The sequence below is a fragment of the Arachis duranensis genome, chromosome 3 (assembly GCF_000817695.3).
Source record: "Arachis duranensis cultivar V14167 chromosome 3, aradu.V14167.gnm2.J7QH, whole genome shotgun sequence".
NCBI classification, from domain to species: Eukaryota; Viridiplantae; Streptophyta; class Magnoliopsida; order Fabales; family Fabaceae; genus Arachis; species Arachis duranensis.
In genome coordinates, this window is record NC_029774.3 from 101,834,897 (window position 1) to 101,858,586 (window position 23,690).

At 33.0% G+C, this 23,690-nt stretch overlaps 2 protein-coding genes across 5 annotated transcripts; one reads left to right on the top strand and one right to left on the bottom strand.

The window, feature by feature from the left end:
* Window positions 1–14,068: 14,068 nt before the first annotated feature.
* On the top strand, window positions 14,069–18,442 carry LOC127745820 (zinc finger CCCH domain-containing protein 48-like). Of its 4 annotated transcripts, XR_008007424.1 has the most exons (5): window positions 14,069–14,313; window positions 14,425–14,566; window positions 14,685–14,833; window positions 14,905–15,068; window positions 18,284–18,442. XR_008007424.1 is itself a non-coding variant. In XM_052259731.1 (4 exons), exons 2-4 carry the CDS (start codon window positions 14,489–14,491, stop codon window positions 14,945–14,947), a joined length of 270 nt encoding a protein of 89 aa, XP_052115691.1. In that variant the 5' UTR covers window positions 14,069–14,313; window positions 14,425–14,488; the 3' UTR covers window positions 14,948–15,219. The 4 variants fall into 4 exon arrangements, 2 of the variants coding, with proteins under 2 accessions (XP_052115691.1, XP_052115690.1); XR_008007425.1 differs by lacking the exon at window positions 18,284–18,442 and having other exon boundaries at window positions 14,685–14,808; window positions 14,905–15,219; XM_052259731.1 differs by lacking the exon at window positions 18,284–18,442 and having other exon boundaries at window positions 14,905–15,219.
* Window positions 18,443–18,861: 419 nt separating this feature from the next.
* Window positions 18,862–22,905, bottom strand: LOC107479891 (fumarate hydratase 1, mitochondrial-like). The gene is made up of 9 exons (XM_052258389.1): window positions 22,645–22,905; window positions 22,432–22,549; window positions 22,041–22,190; window positions 21,661–21,771; window positions 21,381–21,464; window positions 20,941–21,039; window positions 20,759–20,809; window positions 20,532–20,668; window positions 18,862–19,063 (listed from the first exon to the last, which is right to left on the bottom strand). Exons 1-9 carry the CDS (start codon window positions 22,800–22,802, stop codon window positions 18,862–18,864), a joined length of 1,110 nt encoding a protein of 369 aa, XP_052114349.1. The 5' UTR covers window positions 22,803–22,905.
* Window positions 22,906–23,690: the final 785 nt, after the last annotated feature.

Consider the following 23,690-nt stretch of genomic DNA (forward strand, 5'->3'; position numbering starts at 1 on the left):
AAACACATAATACTATGGCAAGTATTTCTTTTTTGACTGTGGGGTAGTTCTTTTGAGCTTGGTTCCAAATTTCCGAATGGTATTTTACTATTTGTTCTTTTGAGTTATTAGGAGGATTTGTTTAAGAATTCCTCCATATCCTAATTCTAATGCATCTGTTTCTACAATTAATTTAGCCGATGGGTCTAGTATACTTATGCAAGGTATTTCTTTTACTGCATTTTTTATTTTTATTATTATGGAAGTCATTTCTTTTGTCCATGGAGGTGGATTTTTTCTTAGTCTCTTATAAAGAGGTTCGCATGTAACTCTTATTCCAGGTAAGAATTCTGCTACATAATTTAAACATGGAGCTTGATTGTGAACATTGGAGACTTGATGGAGTTTGGGTGTCATTGCTTTGGAGATTTTGGATCCTTAGGACTGTTTTTGGTGCCTTTGGTGGTGTTCCGGGTTTATCAGAAAATTAGTCAAGATATGGTTTTGATTTCTAGTATGTAAAATGTAATGTGTCGTAAAAACTTAGGCTAGTTGACCTATAGGATAAGTTGAATTGATTGTTAGTTGTTGAATTAAATTGTTGATTGGGTTGTGTTGAGGATAATTGTTAAATTGATGTTATGGAATTGGTTAAGTGGATTATGAGGTGTTTAATGTTGAGTTTCCTGTGAGAATATGTTGTTTGTGATAATTGATGAGGATATTAAATGATGATAATGATAGTAGGATGACTTGTGAATTGTGTTGCATTGGTTTGTGATATGTATATGAATGAATGATTTATAATAAAATTGTTTTGAGCTTTGACCTGACAAGGTTCTTGGTAGTTTACTGCTTGCCTAGTGTCGAGATGTGTGGGGATTTCGTGGTGGTTTACTAGCCACAAGTTTTTAAATGAAATGCTTTGTGGGGTTCGTGGTGGTTTACCGCCCACATGTTTTTGAAAGTAAATGTATGTGGGGTTTGTGGTGGTGTACCACCCACTTATTTGTGTTGTTTTCCAAATGAGGATCTTGCGAGGTTCGGGGTGGTGTACCACTCGCAATGGTGGGGTTCGTGGTGGTGTATCGCCCGCTAGGTGGGGTTCGTGGTGGTGTACTACCTACCAGTTTTCAAGAGGATGATATCCGTGTTAGCTACCGGGTGTGTCAGGTTCTGGCAAAGTAACCGACACGTGAGCTCACGGCCAGTAGGACAGACATGCATCATGTTGCATTTTTTTGCTTTGTTTGGGTGTGCATACTTGTTTTGGTTTGCCTATCTGATAAATTCTGTATAACTGGTAACTGTGATACTTGCTATAACTGTTCTTTAAATATGTCTACCTTGTATTTGCCTGTGTTTGTGATTGTCTTTCTATTTTGAGTACTTTGGTAGTGGACTGATAATAATGATGATTTATTTTGAACCAGGCCGGAGGTTGGGTTGAGTTTATTTAGGCCGGAGGCTGGGCTGGTTTGATTTGGGCCATAGGCCGTGACTGGTTGGGTCAGTGGTAAGGTTTAGAGTTGAATATGACAATGAGAGGATTGTAATTTGAGAGATTAAGTTAGGATTGAGTTAAAACCTTAAGAACCTTAGATATCTACCTCTGCTTATGGTTTCTGTTTTAGTTCCTTAAGAATTATAATCTGAGTGTCGGCATTCTAGGATTGCCTCTGGCTTTTCCGGGACCTTATTTATTATATATGTGGGCACCTTAACCATATTGAGAACCCCCGGTTCTCATCCCATACAATATTGCTATTTTTCAGATGCAGGTTGAGAAGCACCACTCTGTATTCTGGAGACTCTGATGAAGCGAAGAACTCTTGGGACTCAGGGACATATTTTGTTTATATTCATATATGTATATAAATTTTCCACCTTGTATCTTATGCTTGTCCTTCCTAGAAGTTGATTTGGAGAAATAGGTTCTGTAAATAGTATTGTGAGTCATGTTTTTTGGGATTCTCATGTATATATGTATATATGTTTATATGCTCTGTCTGGTTTTAACTTCGCGAGCCGGATCAGAAGCCTTGATATATGTATCTTTGGAATTCTCATACTTATCGTTTACGCGAGTGTTGCGCCTTTCGGTTTAATGCTTTCGTTTTACCGTTTCTTCCAAGGCTCCTAGTTATAAATCTTTTTCAACTATATATATATATATATTACTTTTAGAGGTCGTAATACCTCACCACCTCTGTCTTATGACTTAAGCATAAGATTAAGTGTGGTAGGGTGTTACATTATGATATCAGAGGAGTTCGTTTCCGTAGAGCCTGGGAAATAGACTGACTATACTTCTGAGCATACGCTGTCTGTGTGTACATGCTATTTAGGATGTCTGATTGACATATATAGCATAAATGTTCATAAGCATTACTTTTGGAGATTTAAAGCACTAGACTTGAGATATTAAGACAGAACTTTAATATCGATTGTTCGATGTGGACAAGACCCAAATGGCGTCTCATGGACGAGAACGAGGTTATCCGGTTGATTCTTATAGCCACTCTGGATAAGATGGCTGTCGTTATGTGAACTACTGTTGAAAGGATGGCACATGGAAATTGGGAACAGTGATGAAGGCAGTAATGAACCTGACAGAGATTGACAATTTCAAGGGTAGGGTATTCAGAGAGCGCTTCCATCTACTTTCTTTAGTAACTGGAATTTTCGAAGACGAAAATTTCTGTTGGGGGTAGGATGTAAAATCTGAAAGATTAGTAAATAATTAGCTAATAATTATCTATTAATAAAATAAATTAGAAAATTAAATTTTATAGTTTAATGTGATAGAGAAAATTAAAACAAGAATTTTGACACCAACTTTAAAAGATTTGACCCAAGATTGGGCCGAACGGGCCGAACCGAGTGAACTGGGCCCATAATGGACCCAAGGCCCAATCTTAACACTTAATAAAGATGGCTTCAGCCATCTTCTCTCTCCCTCAAATGCAATTCACGCTGGAAGCTTCAAGAGAGGGAAGAAGAGAGTTGCAAAACACAAACCCTCACTTCCATAATCAAATCCTTATAACTTTTGATCCGGAACTCTGATCATCGCACTGTTAATGACCACGCGTCCGTAGCGGCGAGCTCTACAATGGCCAGTCATCGGTTAAGTAAGGAAGTCATGTTTTCTTCCTCAATTTCCCCATTTTTAGTTTCAAAATTCTTGGGCTTTGGTATTGAGGTTTTGTGTAATTTCGGTGTTTAAGATCAAATTAACTAGGTGGACTTGCTGAGTCTTGTCCCAATTTCCCGTTGGTAAGGAGAGAATCCTAGAACCCTAGTTAATTCTTTAATTTTGTGTGTTGGGTATTAAGTTTTGGATATGTGTGTGTGTGTGGTAATGTGAATTAGGTGTGTATATTTGTAAATTGGAGCTTGATTGTGAACATTGGAGACTTGATGGAGTTTGGGTGTCATTGCTTTGGAGATTTTGGATCCTTAGGACTGTTTTTGGTGCCTTTGGTGGTGTTCCGGGTTTATCAGAAAATTAGTCAAGATATGGTTTTGATTTCTAGTATATAAAATGTAATGTGTCGTAAAAACTTAGGCTAGTTGACCTATAGGATAAGTTGAATTGATTGTTAGTTGTTGAATTAAATTGTTGATTGGGTTGTGTTAAGGATAATTGTTAAATTGATGTTATGGAATTGGTTAAGTAGATTATGAGGTGTTGAATGTTGAGTTGTCTATGAGAATATGTTGTTTGTGATAATTGATGAGGATATTAAATGATGATAGTGATAGTAGGATGACTTGTGAATTGTGTTGCATTGGTTTGTGATATGTATATGAATGAATAATTTATAATGAAATTGTTTTGAGCTTTGACCTGGCAAGGTTCGTGGTGGTTTATTGCTTGCCTAGTGTCGAGATGTGTGTGGGGTTCATGGTGGTTTACCGCCCACATGATTTTAAGTGAAATACTTTGTGGGGTTCGTGGTGGTTTACTGCCCACATGTTTTTGAAAGTGAATGTATGTGGGGTTCGTGGTGGTATATCGCCCACGTGTGTGTGTTGTTTTTTCTTGCAAGGTTCGTGGTGGTGTACTGCTTGCAATGGTAGGGTTCGTGGTAGTGTACCGCCTACCGGTTTTCAAGAGAATGATATCCAGGTTAGCTACCGAATGTATTGTGTTTTGGAAAATTACAGACATGTGAGCTCACGACCAGTAGGACAGGCATGGATCATGTTGCATTTGTTTGCTTTGTTAGGGTGTGCATACTTATTTTGGTTTACCTATCTGATAAATTCTATATAACTGGTCACTGTGATACTTGATGTAGCTGTTCTTTAAATATGTTTGCCTTGTATTTGCTTGTGTTTGTGATTGTCATTCTATTTTGAGTACTTTGGTGGTGGACTTATAATAATGATGATTTATTTTGAATCGGGCCGGAGACTAGGTTGAGCTTATTTGGGCCGGAGGCTGGGCTGGTTTGATTTGGGCCATAGGCCGTGACTGGTTGGATCAGTGGTAAGGATTGGTTAACAATGATTTATGAGTAAGCGGTAAAATATATAGAATGCTATGTTAGGTGAAAGTGAAAGCAACGGTTAGAGATATATTGTGACTTGGGTACCTTAGAGAGTTTTACCAAATTTATGGTTCAGTTTACACCTTTAAGTTTTATAATTTGAGTGTCGAAGTTCTAGGATTGCCTTTGACTTTTCCGGGACCTTATTTATTATATATGTGGGCACCTTAACCATATTGAGAACCTCCGGTTCTCATCACATACAATATTGTGGTTTTTCAGATGCAGGTTAAGAAAAACCACTCTGTATTCTGGATACTCTGATGAAGCGAAGAACTCTTAGAACTCAGGGACATATTTTTTTATACTCATATATGTATATAGATTCTCCACCTTGTATCTTATGCTTGTCCCTCCTAGAGGTTGATTTGGAGAAATAGGTTCTGTAAACAGTATTATGAGTCATGTTTTTGGGGATTCTCATGTATATTTGTATATATGTTTAGATGCTCTGTCTGGTTTTAACTTCGCGACCTGGGTCAGAAGCCTTGATATATGTATCTTTAGAATTCTTCTCTCATACTTATCGTTTACGCGAGTGTTGCGCCTTTCAGTTTAACGCTTTTGTTTTACTCTTTCTTCCAAGGCTCCTAGTTATAAATCTTTTTCAACTATATTATATGTATATATTTTTACTTTTAGAGCTCGTAATACCTTACCTCCTCAGTCTCTTAATTTAAGCATAAGATTAAGTGTGGTAAGGTGTTATAGTGGGATACTTGACGATTCTTGAACTATATGCACATCGGTGCGTGGTTTAAATTAACCACATACTCATGATATGCAGTCTTGAAGTTACCCACATTGAGTCCAACACCAAAATATCTTATATTATAAGATAGTCCGTCTCTTTGAAAATTCACGGAACAAGATAAAAGAGTTTTCTTAACTGAGGCGTATACTTTTTCTCCCTAGAATTGATAAACAAAAATCAAAGAACAATTAAATGGGGATAAGCAAACAAATTTAAAATATGAATAATATAAATTTAATATTATTTAAGAAATTGGTAAGAAATTCACGTCTTCATCGAGCCATACCATCGAGGCAAACCATCTCAATTGAGTATGGTAATATAAAATTTTCGTAGTTTTGTAGTGTTCATAACCTTATCATTCATATACGTAAATTAATTTTTTCAAAAATTTTAATTTATGAGCAACTAACTTAAAATTAAAAGGTAACAACTTAAGTAAATAATAATTTATGATTTAAATGAGTAATATGTAAATAACATAAAATTTAAAAATAACCACCTAAACAAATAACTTAAAATTTAAAAAATAACTACCTAAGTAAAACGGATCCGACTCTTCTAAAGTTATATTGTCACTTTAGAGAAAAAAGTACATCATTACTCACTCTTGGATTAAGATAGTAGGGCTCAGAAATAAAAAATGTTGCAAATTTAAAGGTGATTAAAGTATCAATTTATTACTTTATTAGCATTATCACTTTAGAAGATCTTTTTCCAAGTAAAACAACATAAGCAAATAATTTAAAATTAAAAAGTAACAACTTAAGCAAATAATAATTTATAATTTTTAAATATAATTCTAAAAATGTCTAGTAACAACACCAAAACAAATAAATTTCCAAACTCAACGTATGAGCGCCACGTCAGTATATGAGCTCCCCACTTGTATTACTGTAAAGATTCAATAATATTGTACTTGGTAGACTTGCCATCTTTTTCAAGAGTTCTCTAACTCCCAACTCCAGTAAGATATCTAATAACATTTTGAATGAATTAAAATGAAAAAAATATTGTCTATAAGTTTGTTAGAAAAAAATACAATCGAAATTATCTATAAAATAAATAAATTATCAATGAATTATACTTTTTCTAAAACAATAATCTTACCAACCAAATAGGTGTGATCGAATCTAAGAATATTGAGTATGTCAAAATTCACAAAATTAAATTCATATCGTGAGATACTTTACGATTCTAGAAGTATATGCACATCGGTATGTTGGTTTAATTTAACTACAAACTCATGATATGTAATCTTGAAGTTACCCACATTAAGTCCAATACCAAAATATCTGATAAGATATTCTGTCTCTTAGCAAATTTATGGATCGAGACACAAGAGCTTTGTCAACTGAGGCGTGTATTTTTTCTCCCTAGAAATGATAAACAAAAATCAAAGAACAATTAAATGGGGCTAAACAAACAAATTTAAAAGATGAATAATATAAATTTAATATTATTTAAAAAAATTGGTAAAAAATTTACTTCTTCATCGAGCCAAACTATCTCAATTGAATATGGAAATGAAAAAATTTCGTATCTTTGTAGTGTTCATAACCTTATCACTCGTATACGTAAATTAATTTGTTCGAAAAATTTAATTTATGAGCAAATAACTTAAAATTAAAGAGTAACAACTTAAGTAAATAATAATTTATTATTTAAAAGAGTAATCTGTAAATAACTTAAAATTTAAAAATAACAACCTAAACAAATAACTTAAAATTTAAAAAGTAACTACCTAAGTAAAACGAATTCGACTCCTCTAAAGTTATATTGTGACTTTAGAGAAAAAAGTACACCATTAGTCATTTTTGGATTAAGATAGTAAGGCCCATAAATACTATAAGTTACAAATTTAAAGGTGATTAAAGCATCACTTTATTACTTTTCTAGCATTGTTATTTTAGAAGATTTTTTTCCAAATAAAACAACCTAAAATAAAAAAAAAACAGCTTAAGTAAAACAACCTAAGTAAATAACTTAAAATTAAATAGCAACAACCTAAGCAAATAATAATTTATAATTTACAAATATAATTCTAAAAATTTCTAGTGACAACACCTAAGCAAATAAATTCACAAACTCAATGTATGAGCCCCATGTTAGCATATGAACTCCCCATTTGTATTAATATAAAGATTCAATAATATTGTACTTCGTAGACTTGCCATATTCTTCAAGAGTCCTCTCACTCCCAATTCCAACAAGATATTCAATAACATCTAGAGTGGCTTAAAATTAAAAAAAAAAGTTTGTTGTCAATAAATTTGTTAAGAAAAAAATACAACCGAAATTATCAATAAAATAAATAAATTTATCAATGAATTATACTTTTTCTAAAACAATAATCTTACCAACCAAATAGGTGTAATCGAACCCAAGAGTATTGAGAGTGTCAAAACTAACAAAATTAAATCCATATTGTGGGAAACTTGATGATTCTAAAAGTATATTCACATCGGCACGTTAATCTAAATTAACCACATACTTATGATATGTAGTTTTGAAGTTACCCAAATTAAATCCAATACCAAAATATCTTATTTTATAAGATATTCCATCTCTTAGCAAATTCACGGATCGAGACACAAGAGCTTTCTTAACTAATGCGTGTATTTTTTTTTCTCAGAATTGATAAACAAAAACCAAAGAACAATTAAATGGGGATAAACAAAAAAATTTAAAATATGAATAATATAAATTTAATATTATTTAAGAAATTTTTAAGAAATTCACGTCTTCATCGAGACAAACCATCTCAATTAAGTATGATCTTGGAGAATTTTTGTAGCTTTGTAGTGTTCATAATTTTATCACTGGTATACGTAAATTAATTTTTCAAAAATTTTAATTTATGAGCAAATAAATTAAAATTAAAAAGTAACAACATAAGTAAATAATAATTATGATTTAAAAGAGTCATTTGCAAGTAACTTAAAATTTAAAAATAACAACTTAAACAAAAAATTTAAAATTGTAAAAATAGCTACCTAAGTAAAACGGATCCGACTCCTTAGATTAAAATACACCACTAATATCCCTTAGATTAAAATAGTGTGGCTCACAAATAACAAAGGTTGCAAATTTAAAGGTGATTAAAGTATCACTTTATTACTTTACTAACATTGTCACTTTAAAAGAACTTTTTTCAAGTAAAACAACATAAAATTTAAAAAATAACAACTTTAATAAAACAACTTAAGCAAATAATTTACAATTCTAAAGTAACAACCTAAGCAAATAATAATTTATAATTTATAAATATAAATCTAAAAATTTCTAGTGACGACACCTAAACAAATAAATTCCTAAATTCAATGTATGATCGCCACATCAGCATATGAGCTTCCCATTCGTATTACTATAAAGATTCAATAATATTGTACTTAGTAGACTTGCCATCTTTTTCAAGAGTCATCTCACTCCCAATTCTATCAAGATATTCAATAACATCTAGAATTGATTAAAATTTAAAAATAAAGTTTGTTGTTAAAAAATTTGTTAAGAAAAAAATACAACCAAAATTATCAATAAAATAAATAAATTTATCAATGAATTATACTTTTTCTAAAATAATAATCTTACCATCTAAGTAGGTATAATCTAACCCAGGAGTATTGAGAGTGTCAAAAATCACAAAATTAAATCCATATTGTGGGTTACTTGACGATTCTGGAAGTATATGCACATTAGTACTTTGGTGTAATTTAACCACATACTCTTAATATATAGGGTTGCACACGGATCGGATCAGATAGGATATAGCCTATAATTCTATCCAATCCGCACTACACTCATCAGATCGGATCGGATACGATATCCGAATTTTTTCAAGTTGGATCCGATCCGATTCGTAAACTTGCGGATCGAATCGGATATCGGGTATATCCGCATAATTCAAAATAATTGTTTTAAGGCATTTTTGGCTTTAGAAAATCTAATTTTTCACGTGTTTAAGCCTATTTACTCCTAAAATATTATCGATAAAAATTCTCTTGAAAAACAAAAGAAAAATAATAACACAAGATCTAAGTTTAATTATTCTAAGTTAAGGTACAACATAAAAAATTAAAAATAAAAAATCATAAAATTCATAAAACAACACACTAAAATCCATCACATTAGAGTTTACTTTCTTAAACTATGTTATTTATATGAGATATGCGGATATCACTGCCAAATTCGCAATCCGATCCTACCATAGTGCGGATCGTATCCGATCCGATCCGATGGCTCTGCGAATCGGATAATATCCATAAAATTCGGATCGGACGTGGATAACTACCCTGAATATGCAGATATTATCCGATGCATGTGCATCCCTAATGAATTTGTTGGTTGTTAATAAATTTGTTAAGAAAAAATACAGCCGAAATTATCAACAAAATAAATAAATTTATCAATGATTTATACTTTTTCTAAAGAATACTTGACGACGGTTTAGAAGGGTAGGTGGGTTTATTTAATTCCAAGAATTCTTGTAAATGTCGACGGTTGTGTGGTTTATTTTCGGAGTGTGATACGTTTTTGTTTAAGTTATTGTGGGTGGAGTTGCGGGTATTCGTTGAAGTCGCCAAACGCGCGACGAATCTTTCACCCGTATGGTACCTTCGTATGCGGGATCGTTTTTGGGTCTGTTCCATATCCAAAAATGAAAGTTCTGAGTGTCCCGATACTAAGATATTTTCTTTCGCAATCACTTATTCTGGGACGATTACGTTTAAATCTATCAAATTCTCTCAACAGGCTTCTATTATAGTGCAAAATCTGACCATGCCTTAGCCCCATCAATAAAACCGGACCATTATTTTAATTGATTATCTCGTATAGGCATGGGAATGCGAGCTACATATGCAATGGGCGTATTGCTTATTTGCTTTCATCGTAAAAAGGCATTCGTTGGGAGATGGGACAAAGCAAAATTGGTTAATAAGTTAGATGCCTTTAGCTATCTAGTTCCCTTCCCATCGTACGTATTAACCGGTTTGTCCAAAGATTGTGCCATACTCGTTTAAGCATATATATGTATATACACATTGTATTGTCCCTTACCCCCATTTGACATATACATCTGTTCAGTAATCTTACCAACCAAGTTGGTATAATCGAACCCAAGAGTATTAAGAATATCAAAAATTATAAAATTAAATCCATATCGTGGGTTACTTGACAATTCTGGAAGTATATGCACATCGGTACGTTGGTTTAAATTAACCACATAAATGTAAATTAATTTTTTCGAAAATTTTAATTTATGAGCAAATAACTTAAAATTAAAAAGTAACAACTTAAGTAAATAATAATTTATGATTTAATAGAGTAATCTATAAATAACTTAAAATTTAAAAATAACAACATATATAAATAACTTAAAATTTAAAAAATAACAACCTAAGTAAAACGGATCCGACTCCTCTAAAGTTATGTTGTCACTTTACAGAAAAAGTACACCATTAATCACTCTTGGATTAAAATGGTAGGGCTCACAAATAATAAATGTTGTAAATTTAAAGGTGATTAAAGCATCACTTTATTACTTTACTAATATTATCACTTTAGAGTATCTTTTTTCAAAAAAAATAACCGAAAATTTAAAAAATAACAACTTAAATAAAATAACCTAAGCAGATAATTTAAAATTAAAAAGTAACAACCTAAGCAAATAATAATTTATAGTTTATAAATATAATTATAAAAATTTCTATTGACGACACTTAAGCAAATAAATTTCCAAACTCAATGTATGAGCGCCACTTCAGCGTATAATATCCCCTTTGTATTACTATAAAGATTTAATTATAATGTACTTGGTAGACTTGCCATCTTTTTCAAGAGTCCTCTCACTCCCAATTCCAGTAAGATATCCAAGAACATCTAGAATGGATTAAAATTAAAAAAAAGTTTGTTGTCAATAAATTTGTTAAGAAAAAATACAATTGAAATTATCAATAAAAAGAATAAATTTATCAATGAATTATTCTTTTTCTTAAACAATAATCTTACCAATCAAATAGGTGTAATCGATCCCAAAAACATTGAGAGTAACAAAATTCACAAAATTAAATCTATATCGTGGGATACTTGACGATTCTGGAAGTATGTGCGCATCGATACGTTAGTTTAAATTAACCATATACTCATTATATGTAGTTTTGAAGTTACCCACATTGAGTGCATCACCGAAATATCTAATTTAATAAGATAGTCTGTCTCCTAGCAAATTCGCGGATCAAGATAAAAGAGCTTTCTTAGCCGAGGCGTGTACTTTTTCTCCCTAGAATTGATAAACAAAAATCAAAGAACAATTAAATAAGGATAAACAAACAAATTTAAAATATGAATAATATAAATTTAATATTATTTAAGAAATTGGTAAGAAATTCACGTCTTCATCGAGCCATACCATCTCAATTGAGTATGGTAATAGAGAATTTTCGTAGCTTTGTAGTGCTCATAACCTTATCACTCGTATACGTAAATTAATTTTTTCAAAAATTTTAATTTATGAGCAACTAACATAAAATTAAATGGTAACAACTTAAGTAAATAATAATTTATGATTTAAAAGAGTAATTTGTAAATAACTTAAAATTTTAAAATAACAACCTAAACAACTAACTTAAAATTTGAAAATAACTACCTAAGTAAAATGGATCCGACTCCTCTAAAGTTATATTATCACTTTAGAAAAAAAAGTACACCATTAATCACCCGTGTATTAAGTTAGTAGAACTCACAAATAATAAATGTTACAAATTTAAAGGTAATTAAAGCATCACTTTATTATTTTACTAACATTATCTCTTTAGAGGATCTTTTTCCAAGTAAAATACCCTAAAAAATTTAAAAAATAACAACTTAACTAAAACAACCTAAGTAAATAATTTAAAATTAAAAAATAACAACCTAAGCAAATAATAATTTATAATTTATAAATATAATTCTAAAAATTTCTAGTGACGACACCTAAGCAAAAAAATTTCCAAACTCAACGTATGAGCGCCATGTCAGCATATAAGCACCCCATTTGTATTACTATAAAGATTCAATAATATTGTATTTGGTAGACTTGCCATCTTTTTCAAGAGTCATCTCACTCTCAATTCTAGCAAGATATCCGATAACATCTAGAATGACCTAAAATTAAAAAAAAAATTGTTGTCAATAAATTTGTTAAGAAAAAAATACAGCCGAACTTATCAATAAAATAAATAAATTTATCAATAAATTATACTTTTTCTAAAATAATAATATTACCAACCAAATAGGTGTAATCGAACCCAGGAGTATTGAGAGTGTCAAAACTCACAAAATTAAATCCATATCGTGGGATACTTGACGATTCTGAAAGTATATGCACATTAGTACATTAGTTTAAATTAACCACATACTCATGATATGTAGTCTTGAAGTTACCCACATTGAATCCAATACCAAAATATCTTATTTGATAAGATATTCTGTCTCTTAGCAAATTTATGGATCGAGACACAAGAGCTTTATCAACTGAGGTGTGTATTTTTTCTCCCTAGAAATGATAAACAAAAATCAAAGAACAATTAAATGGGGCTAAACAAACAAATTTAAAAGATGAATAATATAAATTTAATATTATTTAAAAAAATTGGTAAAAAATTTACTTCTTCATCGAGCCAAACTATCTCAATTGAATATGGAAATGAAAAAATTTCGTATCTTTGTAGTGTTCATAACCTTATCACTCGTATACGTAAATTAATTTGTTCGAAAAATTTAATTTATGAGCAAATAACTTAAAATTAAAGAGTAACAACTTAAGTAAATAATAATTTATTATTTAAAAGAGTAATCTGTAAATAACTTAAAATTTAAAAATAACAACCTAAACAAATAAATTTTTTAGTATTCATAATCTTATCATTCGTATAAGTAAATTAAATTTTTTGAAAATTTTAATTTATGAGCAAATAACTTAAAATTAATAAGTAACAACTTAAGTAAATAATAATTTATGATTTAAAAGAGTAATCTGTAAATAACTTAAAATTTAAAAATAATAACCTAAACAAATAACTTAAGGCCAGTTATATGGTACAAATTTGTGCATACAGATTGAAAGATGTGTTGACAAGTGGCAAGATGTTGGTTGCAGGGAACAGGCTTGGCAAAGCTCTGCAAGCTTGTCTGCCTTGGTAGTTGAAGGGGGGAGCCGGCTAATGGAAACAGGGAATATGGGGTACAATTCGCCAATTGGATTTACGGAGCTGGCTTAGGTTGTTGTTGTTTGTTTTTTGTTTTTGGTCATCGTTGGTGGGTTCGTTTAATCTTTATGGGCTTATACGTCTTCTACGTTGCTTATGGGTGTGACCAAACACTACATTTATATAGTCCCTCTTATGATGTCGCCGTGGTGTTGTTCGTCACAGGTGGAACAATTACAACAATACATGAAAAATTGGGCCAGTCACAGCAAGCAGCAGCGCAGATGGGAGCAGGGTAGCACAGCAACCTATGGTGAATGCGGAGGTTAGAGTTAATAACATGGTTGAAGCAAGAGCAGTAGGTGAAGGAAAGTTTTGGATGAATGACAATCGAACGAGTTCTTTGGCCACAGAAGGGAAATATTAAGCGGTAGGAAAACTCCGTCATCATTTCTGCAGGATCTTATTGTGGAGGTGTTGCCAGTGGAGAGACCTGTTCGGGTTAGCTGCTCGGCATCAGGTCTTGTTACCAAACCGAAAGATCAATCGGCAGAAGAACCTGCGATGGTTATGTGGCGACAGCGATGGAAACAAGCACCTTTGTGCGGCATCTTCATCATGGCAGGGCGATCAAGTGGGAATTGGGCCGCGTGTGCTGGAGTTTTAGTTCTGGTAAGAATCTTTGGGCCTAGCCCAAGACCAAAAAAACAAAAAATGTGAGTCTAAAAAGTTGCAGGCACCGGTAAACAATAATAAAAACCCTAACCTCAATTCAACACAATCAGAATCAGAATCGTCGACCCCTTCTTTGCTATCATACGTTTCGGTGTTCATCGTAAGTCCTCGGCCGTATCTTCTCCGATTTATATGTATGAATTTGTGCATTATTGAATTGAAACTCCACGTGATTTGTTCTGATTTATTTTTTGATTAATTTTGATATCAGGTTTACAGTGGCTAAGAGTTATGGCTTTCGACGGATCTGAAACACCTTCAGCTAAGGTGGATGAATGATGACGGCGATTACCCTTCAGGTGTGTACTGAGAAGGGATTTCTAAAGGTTGCATACACTCACGATGAAAAAAATGTAAGTTTAACCACCAATATTTGTATAGGCTGATATTTTAATTTTGGTTATGAAGGAGGTTACTGGGTTTAAAAATTCATATTTGTATCCTATTATATATATAATTATTTTATTGCAGGCTATTGTTGGACTGTATGGGATAACTGATTCATACGCGAAACTGATATCGTTCTACTCGTGCAACGACAATTCAGTTTGCATGTATGAGTTGCGAACATGGGTGACCATCAAGCTTGCATCTAGTTGTCTTGCTAACTTTGTTGTAATGTCTGTGTATTATGTCATTCTTGTTTTTTCTTGCTATTGTATCTATTCACTAACTATTCCTGCTTCTACAGGTTTTTAGAGAGAGCTCACATGTTTTCACGAACTCTTCTTTAATGGAGATGGAACTAATTTGCTGAATGCGTGGAAATGGTTGGAAGAGCATAAGGTGCCTTCCTCCTAAGCTACAAGTTCTTTTGAGGAGGGGACTACAACATATGCTTATATAATAATAAAGGTACAACATTGTTGTCTTAATAAACAGTGTTTAAATAACCCTCATTCATAATGCGAATTTCATATCACTTAATTTTTCTATGTATAGTAATAACTCTACATGTACAATATTGAACCCTGCGCATTATTGCAAAGCTACCTCATTTACATGAGATAGATGGCAGGGCAGCAAGGCACATAAATTATTCTGTCTAATTAACAAGACTACAAATTAAACAAAAAAAATTAAAGTCCAATATGTATTATTATTTTTGAATCGGGTGTAGGAACCTTGAGTGTTGGTTGACTTGCAAAGTTACGTTGACAACTATTATATGAGTTGTATCATATAGGGTTATTATTGTCGTCGTTTACAAAATGTTACCATATGCATTCAATTTCAATTGGAAAATGCAGTTATTTCAGATCTCAAGCGAGTCAATTATGGTTCACAAGTTGGTAGGATTGTAATAACTGAATCAGCTGATGGTACCTTGCGCACTACAAGCATAATGTCCAATAGTGAATACCCAAAGCTTAAGTACTCTATCTCTCTTGAAATTGTTCATACAAAGTTGTGTTTAAATAAGGAAAAACAATCCACTCAAATAGAACTTGAAAGGACTCGATCCAATTATGAGGAATACATAGAGGAAAATGATAGGCCAGTGAAAAAGCTATTTTGGTTTAAACTACGCCTCTTTATATCTTCCAAACCAGCAAATGAGCATGGTTCCATTAACAGAGAATATGTCCACCTCATGAAATAGTTTTGCTGCGTACAAAGCAGACAATGGTGTTTGCTCAGCGGTTTTGAGAACAATAGTATTGCCACAGGCCAATGCCAATCCAACCTTCCAAGCAAACATGACAAGAGGGAAATTCTAGGGAATGATCTGACCAGCAACACCGATCGGTTCACACAATGTTTGCACATGATATTGCCATTAGCAATGTTTTCAATGTATGCAATGTTTACAATAACAATATTGTAGGCTTACAACAACCCATTAATCTCAACACAGATAATTAGACACAGTGATACACAATAAAAAAAATTAACAGTAGCAAGATTGGAATCAAGAATATCAGAATCAAATCACAGATTAACTGATTAACTAACAATTAAAAGCACAATTACAGTTACTAAAAAAATACCTTCGAGGGAAGGGTTGCGCGATGGAACAGAGCTGACGCTGCTGAAGGGACTGGAACGCGGTGGAAAAGAGCTGGCGCGGTGGGACAGTGGCTGCTTGATGGAGGCTTCGACGTTCGAACGGTGGCTGTGGGATGGAGGGGAAGGAAGTTTGCGACGATGGCTGTTCGAAGTTGGAAGGTTACGATAGTGGCTGTTCGAAGTTAGAAGTTGCGACGGCGATGGTAGCAAGTTGTGGCTGGACAGAAGTGAGGGGGTGAGGGAGGAGCAGGAGCTCAGAGGAGCTCTAGACAATGGCTGAGTGTGAGAGAGGCAGAGGCGCATTTTGGTTAGCATTGGAGTTAGGGTTCGTGGTTCCTCTACACAGCCAAATGACCGCGTTTCTGCAAAATTAAAAAAACTGGCCGGGTCACGATTTGGTTCGACCGACCGGTTCCTAACCAGTTCAGCGGTTTAATAACGGTTTTTAAAATTTGCAGTTTTGACATTTGACCAATTTGTTTTTTGCATTGGTTCACGGTTCAACCGGTTTGACCGACCGGTTCGAACCGGTTTTTAGAACCTTGGTAATAACTGAATCAGCTGATGGTACCTTGCGCACTGCAAGCATAATGTCCAATAGTGAATACCCAAAGCTTAAGTACTCTATCTCTCTTGAAATTGTTCATACAAAGTTGTGTTTAAATAAGGAAAAACAATCCACTCAAATAGAACTTGAAAGGACTCGATCCAATTATGAGGAATACATAGAGGAAAATGATAGGCCAGTGAAAAAGCTATTTTGGTTTAAACTACGCCTCTTTATATCTTCCAAACCAAATGAGCATGGTTCCATTAACAGAGAATATGTCCACCTCATGAAATAGTTTTGCTGCGTACAAAGCAGACAATGGTGTTTGCTCAGCGGTTTTGAGAACAATAGTATTGCCACAGGCCAATGCCAATCCAACCTTCCAAGCAAACATGACAAGAGGGAAATTCTAGGGAATGATCTGACCAGCAACACCGATCGGTTCACACAATGTTTGCACATGATATTGCCATTAGCAATGTTTTCAATGTATGCAATGTTTACAATAACAATATTGTAGGCTTACAACAACCCATTAATCTCAACATAGATAATTAGACACAGTGATACACAATAAAAAAATTAACAGTAGCAAGATTGGAATCAAGAATATCATAATCAAATTACAGATTAACTGATTAACTAACAATTAAAAGCACAATTACAGTTACAAAAATAAAAAATACCTTCGAGGGAAGGGCTGCGCGATGGAATAGAGCTGACACCGCTGAAGGGACTGGAACACGGTGGAACAGAGCTGGCGCGGTGGGACAGTGGCTGCTTGATGGAGGCTTCGACGTTCGAACGGTGGCTGCGGGATGGAGGGAAGGAAGTTTGCGACGGTGGCTGTTCGAAGTTGGAAGGTTACGACGGTGGCTGTTCGAAGTTAGAAGTTATGACAGCGATGGTAGCAAGTTGTGGCTGGACAGAAGTGAGGGGGTGAGGGAGGAGCAAGAGCTCGGAGGAGCTCTAGACAATGGCTGAGTGTGAGAGAGGCAGAGGCGCATTTTGGTTAGCATTGGAGTTAGGGTTCGGGGTTCCTCTACACAGCCAAACGACCGCATTTCTGCAAAATTAAAAAAACCGATCGGGTCACGGTTCGGTTCGACCGACCGGTTCCCGGCCGGTTCAGCGGTTTAATAACGGTTTTTAAAATTTGTGGTTTTGACATTTGACTGATTCGTTTTTTGTATCGGTTTATGGTTCAACCGGTTCGACCGGTCGATTCAAACCGGTTTTCAGAACCTTGGTTTCCTGTGCTATTAGTTTGTGTATTGAGGTGACTGAGAACTGATATTGTGATTGAGATTTGTCTTAAGTTTTGAAATTTAAAGAAGGTAATTAATTATATAAAGTAATAGTAAAAAATATTTTCAAAAGGTTTGATAAAAATATAGTTTTATTGAGTAAAGTTAATTATTTGCATTTTATTTCATTACTCTTACGTCATTCCCATTCCCTTATGAGAACGCGTGGTTTGTTCTCATCCCAAAATCTTCCACCCTTTCAGTGACACAGGTTCGAAGACTCAGTTTGAAGCTGCGGGCGATTATTAGTCTTATTTGAGTTAAGTTTATGTGTTGAGTCGCTTTCCTAGAATTCCCTTGCCTTTGTTAGTTAAGATTTTATTTTTTACAGAGAGACAGGAGTTGTGTTTAAGTTTCATTTGAATTCTTTGTATGATGTTCATTATTATTAATAACTATATGACCAGTATTGCTTGGAGATCTTTAATATATGATTTTAATTAATAGAAACAAAATTTTTCGGTTTTTTCTTAAAAATTGAAACACCAAAGTCGAACTAAAGGCTCAGTATTAAATAGTAAATACAGAGAATAGGTCAGTAACACCTCACTTTTAGTACGATCATGACGTGCTAAAAGTTAGGATGTTACACCTCCAAACAAACAGTGACCTTGCTCCAATCACGATCCATAATGATCTCGTCGGCTACGAAGAGAAAATATTGTTTCATTAGGTTGCTCGAAATGCAGGCGCGGGGATGCCTTGAACCCTAGTTGGCAGGGTAAAAAAATTGAATCACCTATACCGTGAAGCGGTAACAAAAATTACCTGCTCCCCTTCCTCATGTGTTGCTTATGAGCCTAGCAACCTCGTCAGGGTTTTCTGCTGCCCACCATTCCTGCCTCATTCGCTCCGCAATGGAGACGCGTTCCGGCACGTTGCCTTCTGCGTCAGCGATTAGAGCACGAATGTCATCCACGGATGCTGCCTCTTCATAAGTTCCTTGAGCCGGGTTGTGGTGGACATTGCTTGGTTCGGACGCCCTATGAAGCAGTTATCTACGCTTGTGAATTCCTGGAGCAGGATGACAGATTCAGTGCCTTCGTTGAAGTATGGTGTAACGTTATTGTGAGCTCCCCATATATAGTGTAGGAAAATGTTCACATGTGCCAGGCAATTTTATTGGCATATTGCTATGCCGTAATGCGGAGCCGTTGATATATATATTAAAAAATTACAAGGGTGGAGATATTAAAAAATTACAAGGGTGGAGATAGATTCGTAGATTCGCAATATACGATAAATTATTTCATATAAGTATTAAAAACATGTTAAATAACTATATTTGTTAAAAATATTATTAATGTAAATTTTTACCTAAAATATTACATGTATGATTACATACAAAAATTGAGCCTTTTTACGAAAAAAAATACCAGTAACAATTTTTAGTTGTTACATTTATACCTAAGAACAGTAATAGAAACAAAAAATACACAATATTATTATTTCTTGAAACTATTTAAATATCTAGCAAACTTAGATACATCGACATTATATGTGTATAAGGATATGTACATATATATTTCATAATGAATTTAAAATCATGTATTTTTTTGTTTGTTTGTTTATAAGTACACGTAAAAAAAAGTGAATTTGGTTTAGTCAAGATGAATATGAGTTGTTTTTAGTATATACAAATAATGTAATTATTTTTTCTTACTATTTTACATGTTACTTATCTATTTACATTTTAACATGTTTTATTATTAAGGACTTCACTAATTTTTTTAAAAGGTTTTTTTTTTCTTATTACAATTCAACGATCACTAAAATGTGATACCTTCATTGTGCACAAGCTATGTTGGCTCGTTTTAGTCATTGGTTGTGTGTAATTTGTCTTAATCGAATCAATTGATTATCAATATATTTAGTTTTAAGTATTTGAATATGGTAAAAATCTTACACTATAAGTTTAATTTATTTCACAGAGTTTTCCGTAAGATCGAACCTTAAGTTGATGCTAAAATGAAACAAATTTAAAACTCTTGTTTATGTCAACAAAGACTTGCAAAGTGATATCTAGCAAATGAAATTACTATGTTTGGTTTTGTTCATAGTTCAGTATTCTAGTCGAAATAAATATAGTGTTAATAGGATCACTTTATAAAATAAAAATATATTATAAGTGAGATATCAATAGAATTATAAAAACAAAAATATAATTTATTTGAATTAGATTATATAAATTTTGAAAGTTAAACCTAAAATTTAATTTAAATCTAATGAAAATTGTTTTTAATTTTGATGTATTTTATAATTAAATTTAAATTAGATCATATTAAATTAAATTTAAATCGTTTTTATACGATGTCTTATATCATATGTGCAATTCAATTAGAAACTTATGATTACAATTTTTGTGTTATTTAAATTATATTTTTGTATTATTCAACTAAATTTTCTATATTTCTTAATTAATTATTTTGTATTTTTATTATTGCATCAAACCTGATTACCGTCCAGAAAATACTCTTTAAACAAACCAAAAAGAAGACCATACAAGAAAACCACTTCACTAGCAGAAAGGATGCATACCCTTTCTTTGTATTCAATCCAGTCCCTACAGCTGTACCACCCTGCGCTAGCTGCTCAAGAATCATCTCTACTCGGTTAGAAGAAATCCAAAAGCAAATGAGTGAAAAACTAGTATTTCATATCTGTGTTGCATGTCTAACCTGATACATTCGTGGCAAAGTGCCAATCACTCTATCAATGCCATACTTCACCTGCAGCAGATAAAGGAAAAAGGTAATGAAGAAAAGGAAAATCCCCACAAATGGTACAAATTTTGTAGCCCCTTCAACAAAAATAGTAAACAGAATACCAAACTACACAAGCCACCAGAAAGCAAGCTTACTTGAGTAGTATACCCACTAAACTCCTGTCCAAGTGTCAAAGGTGTTGCATCCTGAGTATGAGTGCGTCCAATCTTGACAATATCCTTGAATTCGATTGACTGGTAATTGTTTAAAAGAGAAGGCCGAGAAAAAAAAAATAACACAGACAACAGAAGTTCAAAAAATAGATGTCATTAACTGTAAAGCAAACAAAGGCAAATGTCGGAGGTTTCTAAAATTGTTGCGTCACCATAATTGCATACTTGATAGCCCAAAAAAGAAAGGGGGTCAAACGAAACCATGTCTCATATAATATGAAGAGAGGATGCAAATATGATGTAAAAAATTGCAAAAATGATGTAAACCATTCAATATCCCACCTAACAAGATGACACATGGATTTGCAGAAGGGAGCCTGTAATCTACTATGTAGTATAAAATGTCTAAAGTATGAACAAACCTTCGCATTTAGTGTAGAATATAAGGTTTTCAAATTGGGGATTAGTCTTGAGTTTACTTCCATGGCAGCTGCAATGTGCATTACCTGGAAAGGGAAAAAATATGGATTATATGAAATAAAAGAGAATCAGTATTTTAAGCATAAACATTAAACCAGGGAGTAAAGAAAATAAAGGAACAATTTAGTCTAGCCATTGCAACCCCAACATAGGGATCCGATTAAATAAGATTTTTCCAGAAACTAAAATCAACAGACATACAAAAATGCTTCTAGTTCTTACAGTTGGGAAAGTATCATTGGAAGATTGTGATCTGTTGACATGGTCATTTGGGTGCACAAACTTTTCGCCCCGCCTATGACCAAGAATCTCTGCCGCTCTGTTAGCAATAACCTGAATTAGTCCAACACAAAAACTTTCACCATAAAGAACTGTTCATTGCAATGATCAAATGGATACAAAGCTTCATGTAACTTGTAAGTCATAATACACTCATACAACACCCAAAATACAAATTTCAAAAAGATAACAGTTCCGTAAATGTTCCAAAACTTAATTGTCTCAGGTTTTCATTTAATTAGCAATCATCACAAACAATGAAGATTAACATTCATAGTCACAAGTCCACTAAGCCAAACAAGGATGATCAGGTTTGCACCAACCTCATTAGCATTCATGTTACTCTGCGTGCCACTGCCAGTTTGCCAAACAACAAGGGGAAAATGGTCATTTAACTTGCCCTCTGCCACTTCTTGAGCTGCTTGCATCACTGCCTTCCCAATCGTGGGATCAAGACCGTACTCCATGTTCACCTGGATTACAACAAAGAAAAGAAACTCAGGTTCAAATCCAAACCACAAACAAACAAATAAATATATGAACAAACCCTAAAAATGCCTGTGTAAAATATAAAAATACAGAAACTTTACGCTGGCATTTATAGTGCATATAATTAGATCCGAAAAAAAAAACAATTGCTAAGGAAAAAATTCACAAAAATAATAAACAAGAACATGAGAAACTAGTGAAGAGTATAATTAACTGATGGTAAACCTTAGCAGCGCATTTTTTCAAGATGCCGAAGGCACGAACGATGGGTTCAGGCATGCGTTCACGGGGGCCACCGATATCGAAATTCTGGAGGGATCTTTGAGTTTGAGCTCCCCATAATCTAACAGCGCAAGCAACCACACACAAAACGAACAAGTTAGATTTATAAATAAAGGACAGAGAGGTAAAGAGAAGAAGAAGAAGAGGAAAACGAACTTGTCGGAAGGAACTTGAATGGGTCCAAAGGTGTCTCTTTCTTCCCTGAAGGAGGAAGAGGAATAGGATCTGGAATAGGATGCGGCGAAACGGAGAGCGAGGAAGAATTGGGAAGTGGAGGGATGTGATGAACGGCGAGATAGCACGTACAACGCCATGGTTGAGACTTGGGATTGAATCAGTGTTACACCGCACGGGAGAATGAAATACTTTGTTCTTCTGATCAAATGCTATAAAACAAGTGGGCGAATGGGTGACTTTAGTTAGGCTCGCTTCCCAACCAAATTACAATAATGATTTATATTAGCACAGGTTTTTTTTTGTTTTGATATCATATAGTATTGATCATGATAATAATATTATATAGTATTATATAAACTTTCTAATATCTATTCTACCTATTCTATTATATAAAAATCAGATGTCTACACTTAATGATGGAGCTGACGTGGCATGCTCTGGAGAGTGTTTCTCGATTGAATTATTTTAACTCATTCAATACAATTTATTACCATGACTTAATTATATCAGCTAATTGATTTGATTAGATATTTAAATATTAATATAATTTATTATAATATATATTACTTAATTAAATTTACTACATTAATTGTAATTTGTTATATTAATTAATTAATTTATTCATTTATAAAGTTTGAAATAAAATAAATAATTTATTGTTTATTCTGATTGAATTTATTAAATTTAATTATACATTATATATGAATTAATAATAATTTGTAAATCACTTTATATTATATATGTATTAACAAAATATTATATACGTCTTAATGTGTTAATTAAATATTATATACGCACAGAAAAATAAATACAAAGATGATTTATATAATATTAATAATATTATATTAGCACGGTATTTTTTTTTTTGATATCATATAGTATTGATAATGATAATATTATTATATAGTATTATATAAACTTTCTAATATTAGTATAGAAAATTGAAAAATTATTCCTTATGGCAATTATTCTTAGTGGAATAGTGTGTCCCTTATATAGTATTGATAATTGTTGCTTAATTTAAA